The sequence below is a fragment of the Gopherus flavomarginatus genome, chromosome 4, assembly GCF_025201925.1.
Source record: "Gopherus flavomarginatus isolate rGopFla2 chromosome 4, rGopFla2.mat.asm, whole genome shotgun sequence".
Classification (NCBI taxonomy): Eukaryota; Metazoa; Chordata; order Testudines; family Testudinidae; genus Gopherus; species Gopherus flavomarginatus.
In genome coordinates this window covers 217,180,153-217,197,974 of record NC_066620.1, presented here as the reverse complement: position 1 = coordinate 217,197,974, position 17,822 = coordinate 217,180,153, and the positions used below count along the sequence as shown (strand labels likewise).

The 17,822-nt window shown below is 67.5% G+C and overlaps 1 protein-coding gene across 3 annotated transcripts in view; it reads right to left on the bottom strand.

Moving 5' to 3' along the window:
- The window catches only part of CAD (carbamoyl-phosphate synthetase 2, aspartate transcarbamylase, and dihydroorotase), a 46,522-nt gene that overhangs the window by 4,620 nt on the left and 24,080 nt on the right, over positions 1-17,822 (bottom strand). For 2 of the 3 annotated variants that reach the window (XM_050951486.1, XM_050951489.1), the window contains exons 11-35: positions 17,277-17,510; positions 16,590-16,811; positions 15,638-15,826; positions 15,108-15,232; positions 14,456-14,589; positions 14,073-14,185; positions 13,732-13,982; positions 12,856-13,102; positions 12,671-12,769; positions 12,178-12,402; positions 11,252-11,434; positions 10,514-10,732; positions 10,000-10,167; positions 9,738-9,920; positions 8,215-8,319; positions 6,976-7,224; positions 6,424-6,505; positions 5,641-5,807; positions 5,045-5,209; positions 4,288-4,419; positions 2,652-2,853; positions 1,869-2,059; positions 1,144-1,284; positions 908-1,003; positions 446-605 (exon numbers count right to left, since the gene is read on the bottom strand). In XM_050951486.1, the coding sequence (XP_050807443.1) occupies positions 446-605; positions 908-1,003; positions 1,144-1,284; positions 1,869-2,059; positions 2,652-2,853; positions 4,288-4,419; positions 5,045-5,209; positions 5,641-5,807; positions 6,424-6,505; positions 6,976-7,224; positions 8,215-8,319; positions 9,738-9,920; positions 10,000-10,167; positions 10,514-10,732; positions 11,252-11,434; positions 12,178-12,402; positions 12,671-12,769; positions 12,856-13,102; positions 13,732-13,982; positions 14,073-14,185; positions 14,456-14,589; positions 15,108-15,232; positions 15,638-15,826; positions 16,590-16,811; positions 17,277-17,510 (4,282 nt within the window). The remainder of the gene's footprint in view (positions 1-445; positions 606-907; positions 1,004-1,143; positions 1,285-1,868; positions 2,060-2,651; positions 2,854-4,287; positions 4,420-5,044; positions 5,210-5,640; positions 5,808-6,423; positions 6,506-6,975; positions 7,225-8,214; positions 8,320-9,737; positions 9,921-9,999; positions 10,168-10,513; positions 10,733-11,251; positions 11,435-12,177; positions 12,403-12,670; positions 12,770-12,855; positions 13,103-13,731; positions 13,983-14,072; positions 14,186-14,455; positions 14,590-15,107; positions 15,233-15,637; positions 15,827-16,589; positions 16,812-17,276; positions 17,511-17,822) is intronic. The other variant, XM_050951488.1, reaches the window with a different exon arrangement.

The following is a 17,822-nucleotide window of genomic DNA, read 5'->3' as shown; positions in this document are numbered from 1 at the left end:
GGGGAGTCCGGGAGGTGCTGGGGGCAGAGCTCAGTCAGAGACATAGGCACGACAAATTGCCCCATCTCTGCCACCTCCCCCCGGGTCACCAGTGGGGAGGCCTGGATCCTTTGGGAGGGTGGGGGGCAGGAATGGGAGTTTCAGTATGAGCAGGTGGCACTGGGGGGCGCTGAAGCTCTGAGACACCCACCCCCGCTCCAGCTGGTGCCCATCCCCCCTCCCAAGGACACCCTGGGGCTGGGGTGGGGGGCGACACACACACTCATTGGCTGCTGCTCAGGTCACTCCGGGCAGGCCTCGCCCCAGCGCATTCCATGTGGCTCCAGGGGAGGGGCTGGGATGAGCCCCCAGCTGAATTCGCACAGGGGCCTCAACCTTGTCCCCAGCCAGAGCCCTGGGGCCAGGGAAGCGCCTGGCCCCGCTGCTCCAGCCCCATGTGCCTCACCTGGCAGGCCGGGGTCTGAGGCCCGGTGGATGCGGGGCGGCAGGTGGAAGCGCCCGTCTCCCACGGGCCCTGCTCGCCGGGGGCTGGATGCTCGGCTACGCAGGGTCTCGCTCTGCACCGTGTGCCGGGGGCGCTCGGGGGTCTGCAACGCCATGGGATGGTGAGGAGGGGTCAGCACTGCTGGCACTGGGCATGGGAAATGCCCTCCGGCACCGCCCCACCTGTCCCACCAGCCCCCAGCAGCGCCCCCCCGCCTGTCCCACCAGCCCCCCCCCCACACACACACCTCCCCCCACACTGCCAGACCACCCAATCCCACATGCTGCTTCCTCCCGGCACCCTGGCCATTCCATCCCCCACTCCAGGCCCACGCCCATCATCATGCAGACAGGATCAGGGAACCAGCAGGCTCCTCCCCCACACAGGGAGATGTGAGTGACAGCCCCCCCTCCCCCCCCGTACCTTCAGAGTCTCCTTGGCTGGGGCAGGAGGCAGCACAGTCACTGCCCCTGTGGGCCATTTCCTCACGTCCTGGCCGTAGCCAGGGGGCACCAGCACCTGCAGGACACAGACACTAAGTGGGGAGGGAACCGAGACCCGGGCTGAGATGTGGAGGAGGTCTTGGGGGACTCGCCCCCCCCCAGCAGCACAGCCCAGTGTCTCAGGTCACCCCCGAGGCGCCCCCCCGCAGCCCTTACCTGCCCATCGATGTAGGCAACCTCCCCACGCAGGATCACCCTCCGCACCGTCCCCTTCACCTTCATGCCCTCAAACGGCGTCCACTGGCACTTGCTGAAGGCCATGTGGCTGGGGATGATCCACTCGTGCTCCAGGTCCACCTGGCCAGGGGGCAGAGCCGGGTCAGGCTGGGGTTGGGAGCAGGCCCAGGGACAGTGGGTGGCACATCAGGGTTGGGTCTGGCCTCTGGCTGGCAGCTCGTTGGGGTGAGGCTGGTCCCAGGGAGGGAAACGCATTGGGGACAGGCCTAGGAGAGCAGGTGGTGGGGCAGGGCCCGAGAGGGCAACAGGGTGGGAGCCAAGCAGGCAGCGGAGCTGGGCTCTCATGTCTGGGAGCTGTTCAGGGTGGGGCTGGGCCCAGTGTGAGCAGGCAGCGCATTGGGGCCAGGCCCAGGAGGGCAGATGGGGCAGGGCAGGTGGCAGTGCAGCGCGCATCAGCGCCGGGCCAGGCCCAGGCTCCAGCTGGGTGCTCATGTCTGGCAGCCGTTTGGCAGGGCCCAGCCATTGTTTCTCAGCTCCCCAAGAGCCCAGGCCAGCGCCGTTCCCATGGGGCGCAACCTCCCATTGGGCGCGCACACACACACACACACACACACACACACACACACACACACACACACACACACACACACACACACACACACACACACACACACACACACACACACACACACACACACACACACCTCGATGTAGGTGTCGTCCTGCGCCGGCAGGGAGAAGATCTTGCGAGGGTTCTCGTAGAGGCGCTTGACCACATCCTCGATGGCGAGGCGCCCCTCGGAGACGGCCGTCAGCAGCAGGGGCAGCATGGTCTCCAGGCCGGGGTAGCCCGGGGGTGGCTCCTTCCCTTGCTTCTCCTCCATTGTGTGGGGAGCTATGGGCACAGAGGAGGTGCTCAGGGGGCCCTGCCCCTCCTCCTCCCCAGGGAGGGCTCCATGAGGTGAGGCTGAGGGACCCAGGGCAAGCCCCACGCCCTCACTGCACACATGAACCCCCTGCAAGGCCAGTGCCCCCCAGTGCCCAGCCTGGAGCAAGAGGCCAGCCAGGCCTCTGCCCAGCCCTCCACCAGGTCCGTCAGCATCAGCTGGGAGGGACCAACACTTACTTGGTATTGGCCCAAGGTGCCGGATCCCATTACCCACCCCTCAAACGGGAACAGGCCCCATGTCCCATTCCTCGCCCCTCCCCACCCGCCCCCATCCAGCCAGTCCCTGCCCTGGGGCCAGATGGGAGCCAGTGCCCCAGAGCGGGGACAGGCCCTGTGTCCCATTCCCCACCCGCAAGCCAGTCCCCTGCCCTGGGGCAGGATGGGAGCCAGCGCCCCCTAGCAGGCAAAGGCCCCATGTCCCAATCCCTGCCCCAACCAATGCCTGTCCTGGAGCCGGGGACAGGCCCTAGATCCCAGGTCCCACGGGTGCCAGGACACTCCAGCTGGTGCCCCGGCGCTCTAGAATGGACCCCCTCACCATGGTCTGTGGCGAAGCAGTCGATGGTGTCCATGTTCTCCCACAGCGCATCCAGGTCCTCGCGGGTGCCCAGCATGGGCCGTACCTGCACGCGCCCCTCCCCGATGCGTCCAATGTCGTCCTGGCACAGGAAGAGGTGGTGCGGCGCCACCTCACATGTCACCTGGATGCCCTTCTGCTTGGCGGCCTTGATGATCAGGATCTGCAGGCCCAGGCTGAGGGTGAGACACCGTCCCCCATCCCAACCCTCCCATCCCAGATCCCCCTCCCTCATCGTCCCTGCAGCCAAGTTGGGGATTTTCTTAGTGTTTTGCATGAACACGGTGCATGCCTCAGTTTCCCTGTGTGCTGCATGTATGTCGTGAAGCGGTGGGAGGGAGGGGTTGCAGAGGACCAGGTGTGACCTTGCCTAGCAGCTGGGACTCCAGACACAGCCTGGGAACCCAGTGACTGGTGACCCAGGGCAGCTTGGGAGCTAGGTGGTTCTGGCCAGTGGGAGAACAATGGGCTGAGGCGAGAGGGGCCAGGGACCTGCCCAGCCGGTTTGGGGGGGTGTGGGGGGGAGAGAGACACAAAGGACACTCAGGCGGTCTGGGTGTTTGCCTGGGAGGGAAGACAAAAGGACAGGGGAGGAGCTGTTGGGGGAGGGGATATAGTGGGCTCAGCTGGCAGGAGGGGAGAGCAGCCAGAGCCCCCTGGATGCAGGAAAGACCTGGATGTTCTGGGCTGACACTGGCCAGGCCTGAGAACTGCCTGGACTGGGCTCCTGTGTTACCCTGGCTGAGAGTCCCTGTAGGCGGGGGCAGGACACATTGCTCCCTTGGGAGGGGGCTCCCTGAGGGGGCCCAGGGCAGAGCCAGGTGTGCTGGGGGCTCAGAGGTACGGTCCCAGGAGGTGCAGGGCCTGAGGGTCTACCCTAGGAAAGAGGAAGGCTGTCACGCTGGGGGTTACTCCCGGGGCCACAGGAGCCTAGAGAAAGCACGAGTCCTGTGAGTCCGTGACACCCCCCCACCCCACAGGGCCCAGGCCGAGGGGAGAAGCCGCCCCCCATGGCCTAGGCGCGCTGTGTTTCACTCAGCGTTTGTCATTCCCACATTAACACACACAAGATTTCGGGGGTTCCCAGTGGGGCCCAGCATCTCTGCAGCAAGCTGGGAGCCGCTAGGTAACCCGCCTAGCCAGTGCCAGAGCTCTCTGAGGCTTTCCCCAGGCCGCGCTACACAAGGACACTGGGTCGGTTTAACTCTGTCACCAGGGGTGGAAATACCACCCAACCCCAGCCCCGGCGCGCTGTCAAGTCCCTGCAGCCGCTGGGGTGGACTGCCAAGCCTGTGGCAGGCGCCGGCACAGGAACGCGGCAGGTACACAGCCAGGGCTTTGCAGGGCAGACGAGGAGCCATGGGGCAGGTTGGGGGCGGGGGTGTTTCTGGGAGCTCACAAAAGCCAATTCACACCGAGGTTCATTGTGCTGCTAAGACCTACCTCTGCCCAACCGGGCCTTTTCCTAGAACCTCTCCTGGCCCCCCAGCAACCTCGACCCCCCACGCACCCCTCGGCCCCGAGGACGACACTGCCTCCCGCCCTGCCTACAGACAGACAGCCGCAGCTCCTCCAGCCCAGAGCCAGGTCGCCCCACCTCCTCCTTGCGTGCCACATGGCAGATGTGCACGGGGCGCTGGTACAGCTGGGCCACCATGAGAATCGCCGCCACCGTCTGCTTCTCCGCGTGCGCCACGATGGGCAGGTGCCTCGGCCACTGCTCGAAGTGCTGGGAGGAGAGAGCAGTGCTGGGGGGAACCGACAGCTGTACCGGGGATGGGGACGGGGACGGGAACAGGACAGACTGGCAGGGCGTGGGGGGGACGGTTTGAGGGGGCAGAGCACAGCATGTGGGGGAGGGGGCAGGACAGACTGGCGGGGCATGGGGGGGCTTTGAAGGGGCAGAGCACAGAACGTGGGCAAGGGGTGGGGGAGGGACAGTACAGACGGGACAGCGGTGCTGGAGGAGGGTGGGGGGCAGAGCACAGGATATGTGGGGGACAGGACAGGCGGAGAGCGGTGCTGGAGGAGGGTGGGGGGCAGAGCACAGGATATGTGGAGGATAGGACAGACGGACAGCGGAGCTGGAGGAGGATCGGGGGCAGAGCACAGGACATGGGGGAGGTGAGGGGAGACAGGACAGACTGAAGGGGCACTGGTGGGGAAAGTTTGAGGGGGCAGAGCACAGCACATGGGGACAGGACAGACGGACAGCGGCTGCAATGCAGGCTGGGGGAGGAGGACGTCCCCGCTGCAGATGCAGAGGGCAGGCTGGGCCCTCAGCCCCCAGTGGACGCTGCGCTGCTGGCACCAGGAATGGGGCTGGACCCCCCAGCCCTTCCTGCAGGACCCACCTCCATCCACAGCGAGACGTTGTCTATCTTGAGCTCAGAGAAGGTGTCGTTCAGGTACATCTTGAGCCCGGCGGCTGTGCCAGCCACGGGGCCCAGGGAGCCGGCGTTGTCCGATGCGGCCCCCAGGTACAGGGCAAAGTCACAGCGCGCGCCCGCCTCCGCCAGCTGCAGGGAGACAGGCTCAGACAGGCTCACGATGGGGTGCCAAGCCGGGCCTGGGCCAGCGTGTGGATTGGCCCCCCAAGCCTGCAGCCCCCCCACGGGGCCCCCCAGCACAGGCACCATCCCCAGATCCTCCAGCAGCTGCAGGGCCCACGCTGCCCATACAACATTCCCCAGGGGGCTGAGGCCAGCCTGGAGCAATGCCTGGCCCTGCCAGCTCTGTGCCCAGAAGTGTCTCTGAGTGGCACCTGCCAGGGCAGGGAAGGTGCGTGGGCTGGGGAGGACTCTGTGTGGCACCTCAGGGGGCCCCTGCGCAGCACCTCAGGGGACTGGCCGGGGGGGTCTCTTCATGGCAGCTCAGGGGGCCTGAGGGGGCTGTCAAGGGAAGGTCTCTGCACAGCAGTTCGGGGGAGGGGGGGGACAGGGGCATTCACCTTCTGCACCAGGGCAAAGGAGCTGGCATCAACAACGGCGGGGTGGGTGTTGGGCATGGCACACACCATGGTGACGCCCCCCGCCAGAGCGGCCGCTGTGCCCGAGGCGAAGTCCTCCTTGTGGGTGCCGCCCGGTTCCCGCATGTGCACGTGCACATCGATCAGCCCTGGGAGGGGAGAGGGGTCAGAGCAGGGGCCGCTGGCCTCAGGACTCGACGGGGGCAGCGTGAAGCCGGACAGTCCTGCTTCTCGCGGCTTTGTCCGCTGGCCGGTATGGTCGCCCCCTCGCATACACCGTATGTTGGGGGTCATGCCAGAGGGGAGGGGGGGTTTCACGCCATCCTGCAAGTACCAGAATGCCGGGTGCCTTAGTACCACCCTAGGGAACGGTGCCCGTGGGCAGCCCGAGCCCAGCCGGCTTTGAACCTCCACTCCATGGCGCAGGGACGCGGTGGGGATCCCAGGGGGCCGAGCAGCACATGGGGCTCCATGGCAACACCAGTCAGGCCACGCAGCTGCACCCCAGGGCAGGACGGGCCCGAATCTGTCGGAGTCGACAGGTGGGGCCCAGTTCGCGACCCACAGGGCCCGCTCCAGGCCAGGGACTCTCTCTGACTGGGGGGGCGCAAACACATCCCCACCCCACCCAGATTTACCTTGGGCTCCCTGTGGTAGGGGGGCGGGGAAAGGACCACACACACATGCTCCTGCCCCTCCCCACTGCTTCCCAGCCAGGGGAAGAGCCCCCAGTCGCCCCCTCCTCTTGCTGGGAGCCCCTAGTACCTGGCAGGCGGATGAGCTTCTGGGAGGTCATGCAGTCCACGTGCATCTTCAGCGGGGGGGCCGTCCCGATCTGGCCCAGGGCCTGCGGGGGAGGCAGTTCAGCTGGGGAGAGGGGAGACCCAGCCAAGGGGGGCAGGGACAGGACAGCTAGCTCTGGAGCTAGGCTTCCCCCCGGCTGCCCTTTCCCTAGGGCCCAGAGCCCAACAGCCCCCTGGGGCCAGGACACACTCATCTGGACAATTGGTGCCTCTCCAGAGCCCCCACAACAGGCAGCCTCCCCCCACCAGTGTTGTGCCCCCACCTGGCCAGCCCCCTCGCACCCCCAACAGCCAGGCAGCCCCCCACCAGCAGCCATGGCTCCCCACCTGGCAAGTCCCTCTCCCACCTAGCCCGTCCCCCCACACCCTCTCCTCAGCTGGCCAGTCCCCTCGCACCCCCAACAGCCAGGCAGCCCCTCACCAGCAGCCACACCACTCCCCACCTGGCTAGTCCTTGCCCCCACCTAGCCCATCCCCCCACACCCCCTCCCCAGCTGGCCAGCCCCCATGCCACCTCCACGAAGAGCTTGGTGCACTTGATGTCGATGATGAGGGGCACGGAGTAGTCGACGGCCAGGCGCCGGGTGCGGTAGCCCTTGGTGACGAAGGACGAGAGCCGGCGCCCCCCGGCGTTGCGCATGGAGAGGTTAATGACCAGCTCAAAGTGGTTCTCGGCCAAGTAGTCCATGATGCTGCGCTGCGTCTCCTTGGCCCCGGCCTCACTGCCGTCCGCCTCCTCGAAGTGCCAGTCCACAGCCATCACCTGCCCGGCGGGAACCAGAGCCCCACTGCCGTGACCTGGGCATGAACTGGGGCAGGGGTGGCCCTGCTCCCGGGGCCCAGCACAGACTGGGGTTGGGAGGTTCCTTGCTCCAGGGACCCAGGGATGGATGGGGGCAGCAGAGGACGAGTGGCCCTGCTCCCAGGCCCCAGCACAGACGGGGGGCAGGGCAGGCGGTTTCTAGCTCCAGGGACCCAGGGATGGATGGCAGGGCAGAGGAGTGGCCAGGACCGGCGCTAGGGGTTTGAGCGCCCTAGGCGCACGGCCATTTTGCCGCCCCGCACGCTGGTCCCGCGGCTCCGCAGTCCTGCCTGCGGACGGACGGCTGCTCCCGCGGCTCCGGTGGAGCTGCCGCAGTCGTGCCTGCGGGAGGTCCACTGGAGCCGCGTGAGCAGCCAACCCTCCGCAGGCACCACTGCGGCAGCCCCACCAGAGCAGCCTGCTGCCCCCTCCGGCAAAATGCCGCCCCCTAATAATGCTGGCACTCTAGGCGATTGCCTAAGGCGCCTAAATGCAAGCGCTGGCCCTTGGAGTGGCCCTGCTCCCGGGGCCCAGCACAGACTAGGGGCAGGGCAGGGCAGGGCAGGGGGTTTCCTTGCTCCGGGGATGGATCGGGGGTGTGTGGGGGGGGGGGGCCCGAGGAGGAGTGGCCCTGCTCCCGGGGCCCAGCACAGACTGGGGGCAGGGCAGGGCAGGGCAGGGGGTTTCCTTGCTCCGGGGATGGATCGGGGGTGTGGGGGGGGGGGGGGGGCCGAGGAGGAGTGGCCCTGCTCCCGGGGCCCAGCACAGACTGGGGGCGGGGCGGGGCAGGGGGTTTCCTCACTCCGGGGCAGACCGGGAGACAAGGGAATGGTGACCCTGCTCCCAGGACCCAGCATGGAAAGGGTGTTACCATGTGCTAGTAACCCAGGCACTGGCGGTGCAGCCCTCCCCACTCCCCCCAGAGCAGGGCAGCCCCCCACGGCCCGGTACCTGGACACCGTGCTCGGTGTAGAAGTCGGCAGTGCCCAGGCTGGCATACAGCTTGTAGCCCAGGCTCTCCAGCGTGTGCACAGTAGGCAGCAGCTCGCTCTTGTTCTGCAACAGCCACCAGAGGGGTCAGAGCAGGCCAGGCCTGGGCAGGCCAGCACCCCCCCGCCCCAAGGCCCCTCCACCCGCATGGCCCCGCTGGACTGAGCTGTCACAAGGAGCAGGGATTCCTGGGCCTGCTCGCAGCCTAGGGGGTTGGGACACAGTGGGAATTGTTAGACATGCTTTTTTGAGTCCTGTACATGCCTCAGTCTCCCCTGTGTGCGGCACTGTTCCCCCGCGGGTAGGAGGTCTGGGGGCCGTGGGGCAGGTGAAGACACAGGTGTGGATGGCGCCTGGCGGCCTGGGCCCTTAGCTCACATCTCCATGCAGCTCTCGAGAAGACAAGGGCAGATCCCACGGCCGGGATGTGGACACCTGGCGACCAGCGACCCAGAGAGAGGTGGTCCTGCCTCTCCGCAGGGGGCTGAGCCCCACCCCCCGGCTCGGGAACAAAGGCCTGGGGGTGAGGGGGTTAAGTGTGGGCTGTGGGGAGCAGTCGGGAGCACCCTGGGAGTCTGACAGGAGATCGGACAGACGGGGGGACAGAGCTTGACCCACGGGGGTCACTGCGCTGGGCTGGGCTGTAACCATCACTTCTCTGGGCTCCCCAAGGGCTGCCTGGGCCGTGTGCCAGGCCGCGGATACACTCGCCTGTCTGCCTCCGCTGGGCTGGGCTGTAACCGTCACTCCTCTGGGCTCCCCGAGAGCTGCCTGGGCCATGCACCAGGCCGCAGATACACCCGCCTGTCTGCCCGCGCTGGGCTGGGCTGTAACCGTCACTTCTCTGGGCTCCCCAAGAGCTGCCTGGGCCGTGTGCCAGGCCACGGATACACCCGCGTGTCTGCCCGCGCTGGGCTGGGCTGTAACCGTCATTCCTCTGGGCTCCCCAAGGGCTGCCTGGGCCGTGTGCCAGGCCGCGGATACACCCGCCTGTCTGCCCGCGCTGGCTGAGTGTCCCCGCAGACGCTGGGGGGGGTGCTGCTCCCCCAGATTGTACACGTCTCCCCCAGGGTCTGTCCCAGACTCGCTGCCCAGAGCTCCCGGGGTGGGGCAGTGTCAGGAGGAGGGGAGGCCACGTGGCTCACCCTGGGGGAAGAGTGAGACCCTGGGGGTCTGGGTCACTGAAGGCCCCTCCCAGGGACTGTTCCCAGGCTGGGGCCTCGCCCGGCAGAGGTGCCTGCCTATTAGCAGTGTGACAAGGGACCTGGACCACGTCAGTGTGAGGAGCCAGCCTAGAGCAAGCTGCAGGGTTGGGCCTCCCTGCCTCAGGAGCAGCCTGCTTCATCTCCTGCTGCTTTTGGCCGCTGCAGGAGTGTTCTGGATTCTGAAACGAAGTCGCGTTGCATTGCAGCCGTCCAGCGCGAGGATTCAACCTTCGCATCCAGCATCTCTGAGCATGTGCTGGGGCCCCGCCCCGCCCTGACCTTGTAGCTGCCGATGGTCAGCAGGATGTTCTTCTTGGGGATCTTAAAGCCGGTGCTCAGCATGGCTTTCAGATAGGCCTCACAGCGGTTCTCCCCAAAGCAGGCCACCTCGCCTGTGCTGGTCATCTCCACGCCCAGCACCACGTCTGCCCCCGCCAGCCGCGAGAAGGAGAACTGGGGAACCTGGGGGTGCAGAGGGCAAGGGGGGCTCAGCAAGCCAGACAGCCATGGTCACTGCATCCACTGCTCCCCAAACGCTCACCTTGACTCCGACGACCCCAGTGCCTGTCATCAGCCCCACCGACTCCACCTCCTCGCCCATGATCACCTGGGTGGCCAGGGCCACCATGTCCACCCCCAGCGTCTTGGAGACAAAGGGGAAGGAGCGGGAGACGCGCACGTTGCACTCGATCACCTTCAGCTGGTCGTCCTGCAGACAGACAGGAGTGTGGGGTGACCCATCCCGGCGCCTGGAGACCCGAACCCGCCCTGCCCAGCCTGGCTAGCAGCCCAATGGACCTATCATCCGTGATCAGAACAGCCACACTGGGTCACAGCAAAGGCCCCTCTAGCCCAGTGTCCTGTCTTCCCAGGGTGGCACACTGCTCCCGCTCTCAACTCTGGCCTGGAGGGGATGTGGGCCCGGCTGCAGGAGACGCTGCAGAGCCCACAGCTGCCAGCAGGGGAAGGGGCCCCCCCGGCTCTCCTCCCATCACCCCATGACTCAGGGCATTGAGGCTGACTGCTCCCTGGGTCCTGCTGCCCCATGGCGGTACCTTGGCAATGAGCTGCAGGTTGAAAGGCCCCGTGACCAGCAGCTCCTGCCCGATGGCATGAACAATGGCCTGGATCCGCTCCAGGGTCTTGGGCGTGATGTCCTGGGGCGGCGTCACCAGCGTGGCATCCCCCGAGTGCACGCCCGCGTTCTCCACATGCTCCGAGATGGCGATGGCCACCACCGCGCCGTCACAAGCCACGGCATCCACGTCGATCTCCTGGGGGGGGACCGGACCCCTGAGCACTCCCAACCCCCACTGTACCAGGGTGCCCCCCCCCCACTCTCCCTGCTGGTACTGCCCTCGCCACTCCAACCCCCTAGTGCACAGACCGCACCAGAGTGTGCCCCAACCCAGCCCCTGCCTGCCAGTACCACTACCCCCACGCAGCCCCTGCCTGCCCCCCCCGCCAGTACCACCCTACACACGCACACACAGCGCCTGCCTGCCCTCCACCACTTGAAACCTGAGTGATCCCCAACTGCCAGGCAGCACCTGACCCGACCCCACCCCTCCGGGCCCTGTCCAGCCCCTGCAGCTGAAGCACCAGACAGGCAGCCTGCCCAGGCTGGAACCGCGGAGAGTCAGGTGTCTCCGCCAGCGTAACCTGGGGCCGGGCCCCCGCAGAGACGTGGGGGTGTTCAGGGTCCCCCAGGCCCCCGAGCGAAGCTCTGCCAGCAGCTGCCAGGAAGTGGCCCCCTGTGGCCGACCCCCCCACAGAGCCGGGCCCGTGCTGACCTTGGCCTCCTGGATGAACTTGGAAATGACGACGGGCTGCTCCTTGGACACGGCCACGGCGCTGCACAGGAACTTCTCCAGGTCGCTGTCAGAGTAGGCCACGTTCATGGCGGCCCCGCTCAGCACGTAGGAGGGGCGCACCACGCACGGGTAGCCCACCTTGCAGCAGAACTGCTTGGCCGACTGCGGACAGAGAGACACACTGGGCAACCCGCCCCCGCCCCATGGCATGCCCGGGGGCAGCTGAGCCGGGCAACCCGCCCCCGCCCCATGGCATGCCCGGGGGCAGCTGAGCCGGGCAACCCGCCCCCGCCCCATGGCATGCCCGGGGGCAGCTGAGCCGGGCAACCCGCCCCCGCCCCATGGCATGCCCGGGGGGGGAGTCGGTCCGCCCAAACCGCCCCCGCCCCATGGCATGCCCGGGGGGGGGGGGGAGAAAGCCGGTCCGCCCAAACCCCTCCCCCGCCCCACGGCCCACCCAGGGGGGAGCCACGCCAGGCAACCCCTCCCCCACCCCACGGCCTGCCCAGGGGGGAGCCAGGCCAGGCAACCTCTCCTCCACCCCACGGCCCGCCCGGGCAGAGCTGGAACCAGCAACCCATCCTGCCCCATGGCATGCACGGGGGATGGAGGGGGGCGCACCTGGGCTGGGCAACTCCTCCCTTGCCCCACGGCACGCCCTGGGGGAGCTGGGCCAGGCAACCCTCCCCTGCCCCATGGCATACTTGGGGCAAGTAACCCCTCCCCTCCCCATGGCACATGCAGGGAGCACTTAGCAGCCCCTCCCCTGCTCACCCCACAACACACACACAGGGGCTCCACTGCCCCTCTCCCGCCCCACAGCACACATAGAGAGGAGACCTGCAGCCCCTCCCACAACACACAGGGAGGGGGCAGCATCCCCCCCGCCCCACAGCCCCGCTCACCTCCATGTCGGACAGCTCCTTCCAGAGGGGCTGGCTGATGCCGATGGTGTCAAGCAGGCGGGAGAACTTGAAGCGGTTCTCGGCCGAGTCGATGGCCTCGGGGGAGGTGCCCAGGATGCGGCACTGCTGCCGGTGCAGAGCCATGGCGATGTTGTTGGGCAGCTGCCCCCCCATGGACAGGATCACGCCCTCGGGGCTCTCCAGCTCGTAGATATCCATCACCACCTGCCGGGGCCAGGGGACAGTCCAGCCGGCAGGCGGGGAGCCGGGCCAGGCCCTCCAAGGGCACAGGCCCTGATGGCACAGGCACCCAGCCAGACAGGCCCCTCCCGGCTGCACGCCCCCCTCCTTCCCCCCAGTGGCATGGGCCCGCCCCCCACTGCATGGCAGTCCGGCCAGTAAAGGCATCAGGGCCGCTCCCCCTGGCTACCTGGGCCCCTCCAGTCGCATGGGCTCCCCCTGGCCCCCAGCCCGAGCGCCCCGGCAGGCTCACCTCGAAGGAGATCTCATCGAAGTAGAGGCGGTCGCACATGTCGTAGTCGGTGCTCACTGTCTCCGGGTTGTAGTTCACCATGATGGTCTTATAGCCCATCTGCAGGAGAGGGGAGCCCTGAGCTGGCGAGACCAGCATGAGGGCATGGGGAGCCCTGGCCAGCCCGCCCCACCCTGCCCGCTGACCTTGCGCAGCTCCTGGATGCAGCCCACGGCGCACCAGTCGAACTCCACGCTGCTGCCGATGCGGTAGACGCCAGAGCCGATCACCATGACGTGGGGCTCACGGAAGGCCAGGTCGTGCTCCGTCCCATTGTACGTCAGGTACAGGTAGTTGGTCTGCGCCGGCCACTCTGCCGCCACCGTGTCAATCTGCTTCACCACGGGCAGGATCTTCAGATCGTGCCGCATCTTCCTCACGGCCAGCTCCGTGCTGCAGGGAGGGCAGGGCTGAGAACAGGGAGAGACGCCCTCCCCCCCCCCCCCCCCCCCACACCCCAACATGCGGGGACCCCAGCACCCACAGCTGCATCTTGCCAGAACATCCGGGGCAGCAGCTTTCTCCTTTCTGAACACCGGACGCTGCAGCAGGAGCCCTGCCCCACACTGTCTCCCCTCCAGCCCCACTCCTGACTCACTCCCCTCCAGGCCCCACCCCCACTCACTCCCCTCCAGGCCGTCCCCCTGCTCATCCCCCACTGCTCTCTCCCTCCCCCCTTCTTCCACACTCCACCGCCCTCCGCCCCAGCAGCTGGGCTCCCTCTGCTCCTGACCTGGGACAGGAGCTGCAGCCTGAGGCAGGGGCTGGCGCAGGTTGATGACCCAGCACCACCGGTAACCGGACTTTTGGTGTCCGGTCAGAACATCAGACCGGACACTATTCAGGTCCCATTTTGAGTGGCCACCTGGCACTCCCAGCTGATCCTGCCAATCAGGCTGCAGTACATGCTGGGAGCTATCAGCTCCGTCCCACTCAGAGAAGCAGCTGCTGGATGTCGGCATCAAGCCCCGTCCCCTCCCTCCGTGCCCGGCTGACTCCCCCAGCCCCGCACCGGGCATTACCTGAGCACGGCCAAGGCCACCTGCTTGTCGGAGAAGCCCAGCTGCTTGGCTTTCTTGAGCACGTTGGGGGGCATAGAGCTCTGCCCCTCGCGGTAGGACTCCAGCCGCACTGCGTGGTCCGTGATGTTCTTCATCTTGTGCAGGAACCAGCGGTCGATCTTGGTCAGCTCATAGAGCCGCTCAATGGGGTAGCCGGCTCGCAGGGCGGCCGCCAGCACGAAGATCCGTTTGTCAGTGGGCGTCTCCAGCTCCTGCCAGGAGGGAGCAGCTCAGCCAGGATCCGGGAGAGACCCCAGCCTGGACTTCGTGCTCCGTGACCCACAGAGCCCCCCCCCACTCACCACGTCGGAGGCTGGCTTCACGGTGTGGTCAAAGCCTACGCAGTTCTCATCCACCATGCGCAGCGCCTTCTGGAAGGCCTCCTCGAAGTTCCGCCCGATGGCCATGACCTCCCCTGCAGGAGGAGTGGGGACACAGTGAGTGGCCAGGGCCAGGATGGGGGAGAAAGGCGCTATGCTGGGGCTGGCCAGGGCTCGGCCTCTGCAAGGGGGCAGCCCCCAGAGAGCTGCCCCACGTCGGGAAGGGGGGAAAGCCCCCTCTGCACAGCCTGAGTCGGAAAGGCCGGGGGGAGCCGCCCGGGGTCAGGGTGTTGGGTCCCAGGTGCCTCTGGCCAGATTGGGAAGCGCAGGAGTCCAGATGTGGCAGGGGCTGCTGTGCCACGCACCCACACTCTTCATGGAGCTGCCAATCTTGGTGCTGACCCGCAGGAACTTGCTGAGGTCCCAGCGCGGGATCTTCACCACGCAGTAATCCAGGCTGGGCTCAAAATTGGCCGTGGTGGAGTTGGTGACGGAGTTCCTGGGGGTTAGGGGACAGAGCAGGTTCAGCACCCAGCCCCCAGCCCCCACCAGCAGGCACCCCAGGGGCCATCCAGGAGGGGGCAAGGGAGACGGAGGCCTCATTGGGGGAGGGGAGGGGCGGGGCAGGTGAGCTCAGGAGCCAGGATGACTCTCCAGTGAGACGAGATGGGCAGTGGGGGCATCCCAATGTCTGGTCCCATCCAAAGCTGGACTGGCCAAAGCCCCAGGAGAGGGAACTTACCAGCCCGGGGCTTTAGGGGGGACATGATCTGGAAGGGGCAGTGACTCCCTGAGGAGTGTGCCCCGCTGCCTGTCTCACCTTCCCAGCACCACATGAGGAAGACTGGCCCGAGGAGGCCTGGACCCAGGGCCTGGTCACAGTGGCTCATGGCCCGGCTGCCCCCCTGTTCGCAGGCCGTGTGAGCAGCACCCACCACACAGCCTAGGAGCCTTCTGGATTCTGAGCCACACCTGCCAGGGGACGTCGGCCCCCGGATCCCACCCCGAAGCCATTACCTGAGGACAGGCAGGGGGATGCCCAGAGCTAGTTTAGCTGCCACGTAGGCCAGCGGGTAGCCAGTCGCCTTGCTGGCCAGGGCGGAGCTCCGTGAGAGTCGGGCGTTTACCTCGATGATGTAATACTGCGGGCAAAGAGAAGGGCACGAGATGCTGCTACAGCTGCCCAGACCCCGGCTCCTCCAGCTCCGGGGCCAGGCATGGGCACAGAGCAGGGGCGCTGGACAAGGGGGGGGATCGGGGGCAAAGCCCTCCTCCCACTTTTTACCAGCAAGGAGCAGTGATGGGAGAAAGGATGGAGAGGAGCAAGCAGTGGACAGGGCCCTGGGGGAAGGGGCAGCCTGGGGGCAAGGCCTCAGTTCAGGCACTGATGCCCCCACTTTTAGGAAGTGTTCGCTGCTCCTGGCACAGAGCCGGGTCAGGGACGCCGCGGCGCTCCGCCGGCGCTCGTTGGAAGGGCCTGGAGCGGTGCACGGGCAGCAGGCTGGGCCCCATGCGATGCAGGCTGGGGCCCACTGGCCAGCTCTCACCTGCTCCGATTCGGGGTTCAGCGCATACTGGATGTTGCACTCGCCCACAATGCCCAGGTGCCGGACCACCTTGATGGCCGTGTGGCGCAGCATGTTGTACTCCCGGTCGTTCAGCGTCTGGCTGGGAGCCACCACGATGGACTCGCCCGTGTGAATGCCCAGCGGGTCCAGGTTCTCCATGTTACAGACCTGCCAGGGGGAAGCGTTTCACCCCACTGCCCCTTGCTGCGGGGAGGGAGGCCACCCGGCCGCCCCAGCCCGGCCTAGACTGGCGCAGAGACGCAGGGTCCAGGCCCCAGGCTGCTCTCAACAGGCCATGAGGTGGGAGCAGCCGAACGCAGTCGGGGGACTCTGCCTCCCTCTGATGCCCACAGTCCCAGCACACTGGGCATGGGGGGCACTGCAAGGGGTGGAAAAGGCTCCCCAGACCAGGGGCCCCCACTGGGCACCTTAGGGACATGCCAGTCCCTCCCCCACCCCCAGGACAGGCTAGGGACCGGAGTCAGAGCCAGGCCCCAGGCCAGCACGCAACTCCCGCCCCGCCTCCTGGGGGCGCCGGAGCTGGCAGATACCCAGTCCCCAGCACACGCATGAGGCCAGGGAGCCCAGTGGGGATGGGGCCCCTTCCTGCTGCACCCTACACCAGCCCAGCTCACCAGCCTGCCTCTCCCTAGAGCAATCCCCTCCCCTGGTTCCCCCCTGCCTGGGCGCCCCCCACCCGCTGCCCCCCACACCCTGGGCACCGCCCAACTCCTTCCCCACGGCAGCTCCTCCTGCCCGGGTGCCCCCCACCCGCTGCCCCCCCACACCCTGGGCACCGCCCAACTCCCTCCCCATGGCAGCTCCCCCTGCCCGTGTGCCCCCCACCCGCTGCCCCCTCCACCCTGGGCACCGCCCAACTCCCTCCCCATGGCAGCTCCCCCTGCCCAGGTGCCCCCACCCTCCTTCTTACGGTGATGCAGTTGTCGTAGGCATCGCGCACCACCTCGTACTCGATCTCCTTCCAGCCCTTCAGGGACTTGTCCACCAGCACCTGGGAGGTGTGCGCGAAGGCCTGGCTCACCAGCGCTGTCAGCTCCTCCCGGCTGTTGGCGAAGCCGGAGCCCAGGCCCCCGAGGGCATAGGCTGAGCGCACCAGCACCGGGTAGCCCAGCCTCGAGGCCGCGGCCTGAGCCTGCCAGGACCAGACCAAGGAGTCAGAGGGGCCGAGTGGGGCTCGGGGCCGGGCAGCAGGGCTAGCGCTGCACTGTGGGGGGGCAAGGGGCAGCAGAGAACAGGGGGAGCAGAGGAGGCTGTGCTATGGGGGGACAGTGGAGGCAGTAGGGGAGGGGGAGCAGTGAGGGGGGGCTGTGCTGCAGGGGGAAGTGCTGGGGGGGCAGCTGGACTCACTAGGCAGAGCTCACAGGGTGAGGCACTATCCCAGGGGCTCAGAGGCGTTGTCACGCCAGCCCCAAAGGGACAGGGGGACCCCCAGGGGGGCTGCCTCACTGAGGGACTGTCTGAAAGCTGGAGCACAGCAGGGATCCTGGGGATCCCCAACAACCGCCCCTCCAGGGCAGGGCCCCTCGTTGTCCAGGCCCCCCCTTGTACCTGTTCCAGGGAAGGGACCCCCATTGTCCGCCCCCCCTGCCCCCAATACCTGCTCCAGGGAGGAGGCCGCCTCGCTGGGGGCCACGTGCTCGTCGATCTCCTCCATCTTCTCCACGAAGACCTTGCGATCCTCCGTCATCTCGATGGAGGCCATGGGCGTGCCCAGCACCCGCACCCGGTACCGGGCCAGCACCCCACCCTGGGTCAGTGCCACCCCGCAGTTCAGTGCCGTCTGGCCCCCGAAGGTCAGCAGGATGCCATCCGGCCGCTCGTTCTTTATCACCTGGGCGCAAGGGAGGGGCTGGGACTGGGGGGCCAGGCCAGAGCCAGGATCCTCCCCCAGGGGAAGGGCTCGGACTTGGGGGCCAGCCCAGAGCCAGGATCCCCCCCAGCCCCCAGGGGAAGGGCTCGGACTTGGGGGCCAGCCCAGAGCCAGGATCCCCCCCAGCCCCCAGGGGAGGGGCTGCGACTCGGGGGGTCGGCCCACGGCCAGGATCTCCCCTACTCCCCCAAGGGGAGGGGCTGCGACTCGGGGGGGGGCTGGCTCAGAGCCAGGATCCTCCCCCTGCCCCTGGGGGCAGCTCCTCCAGTTTGC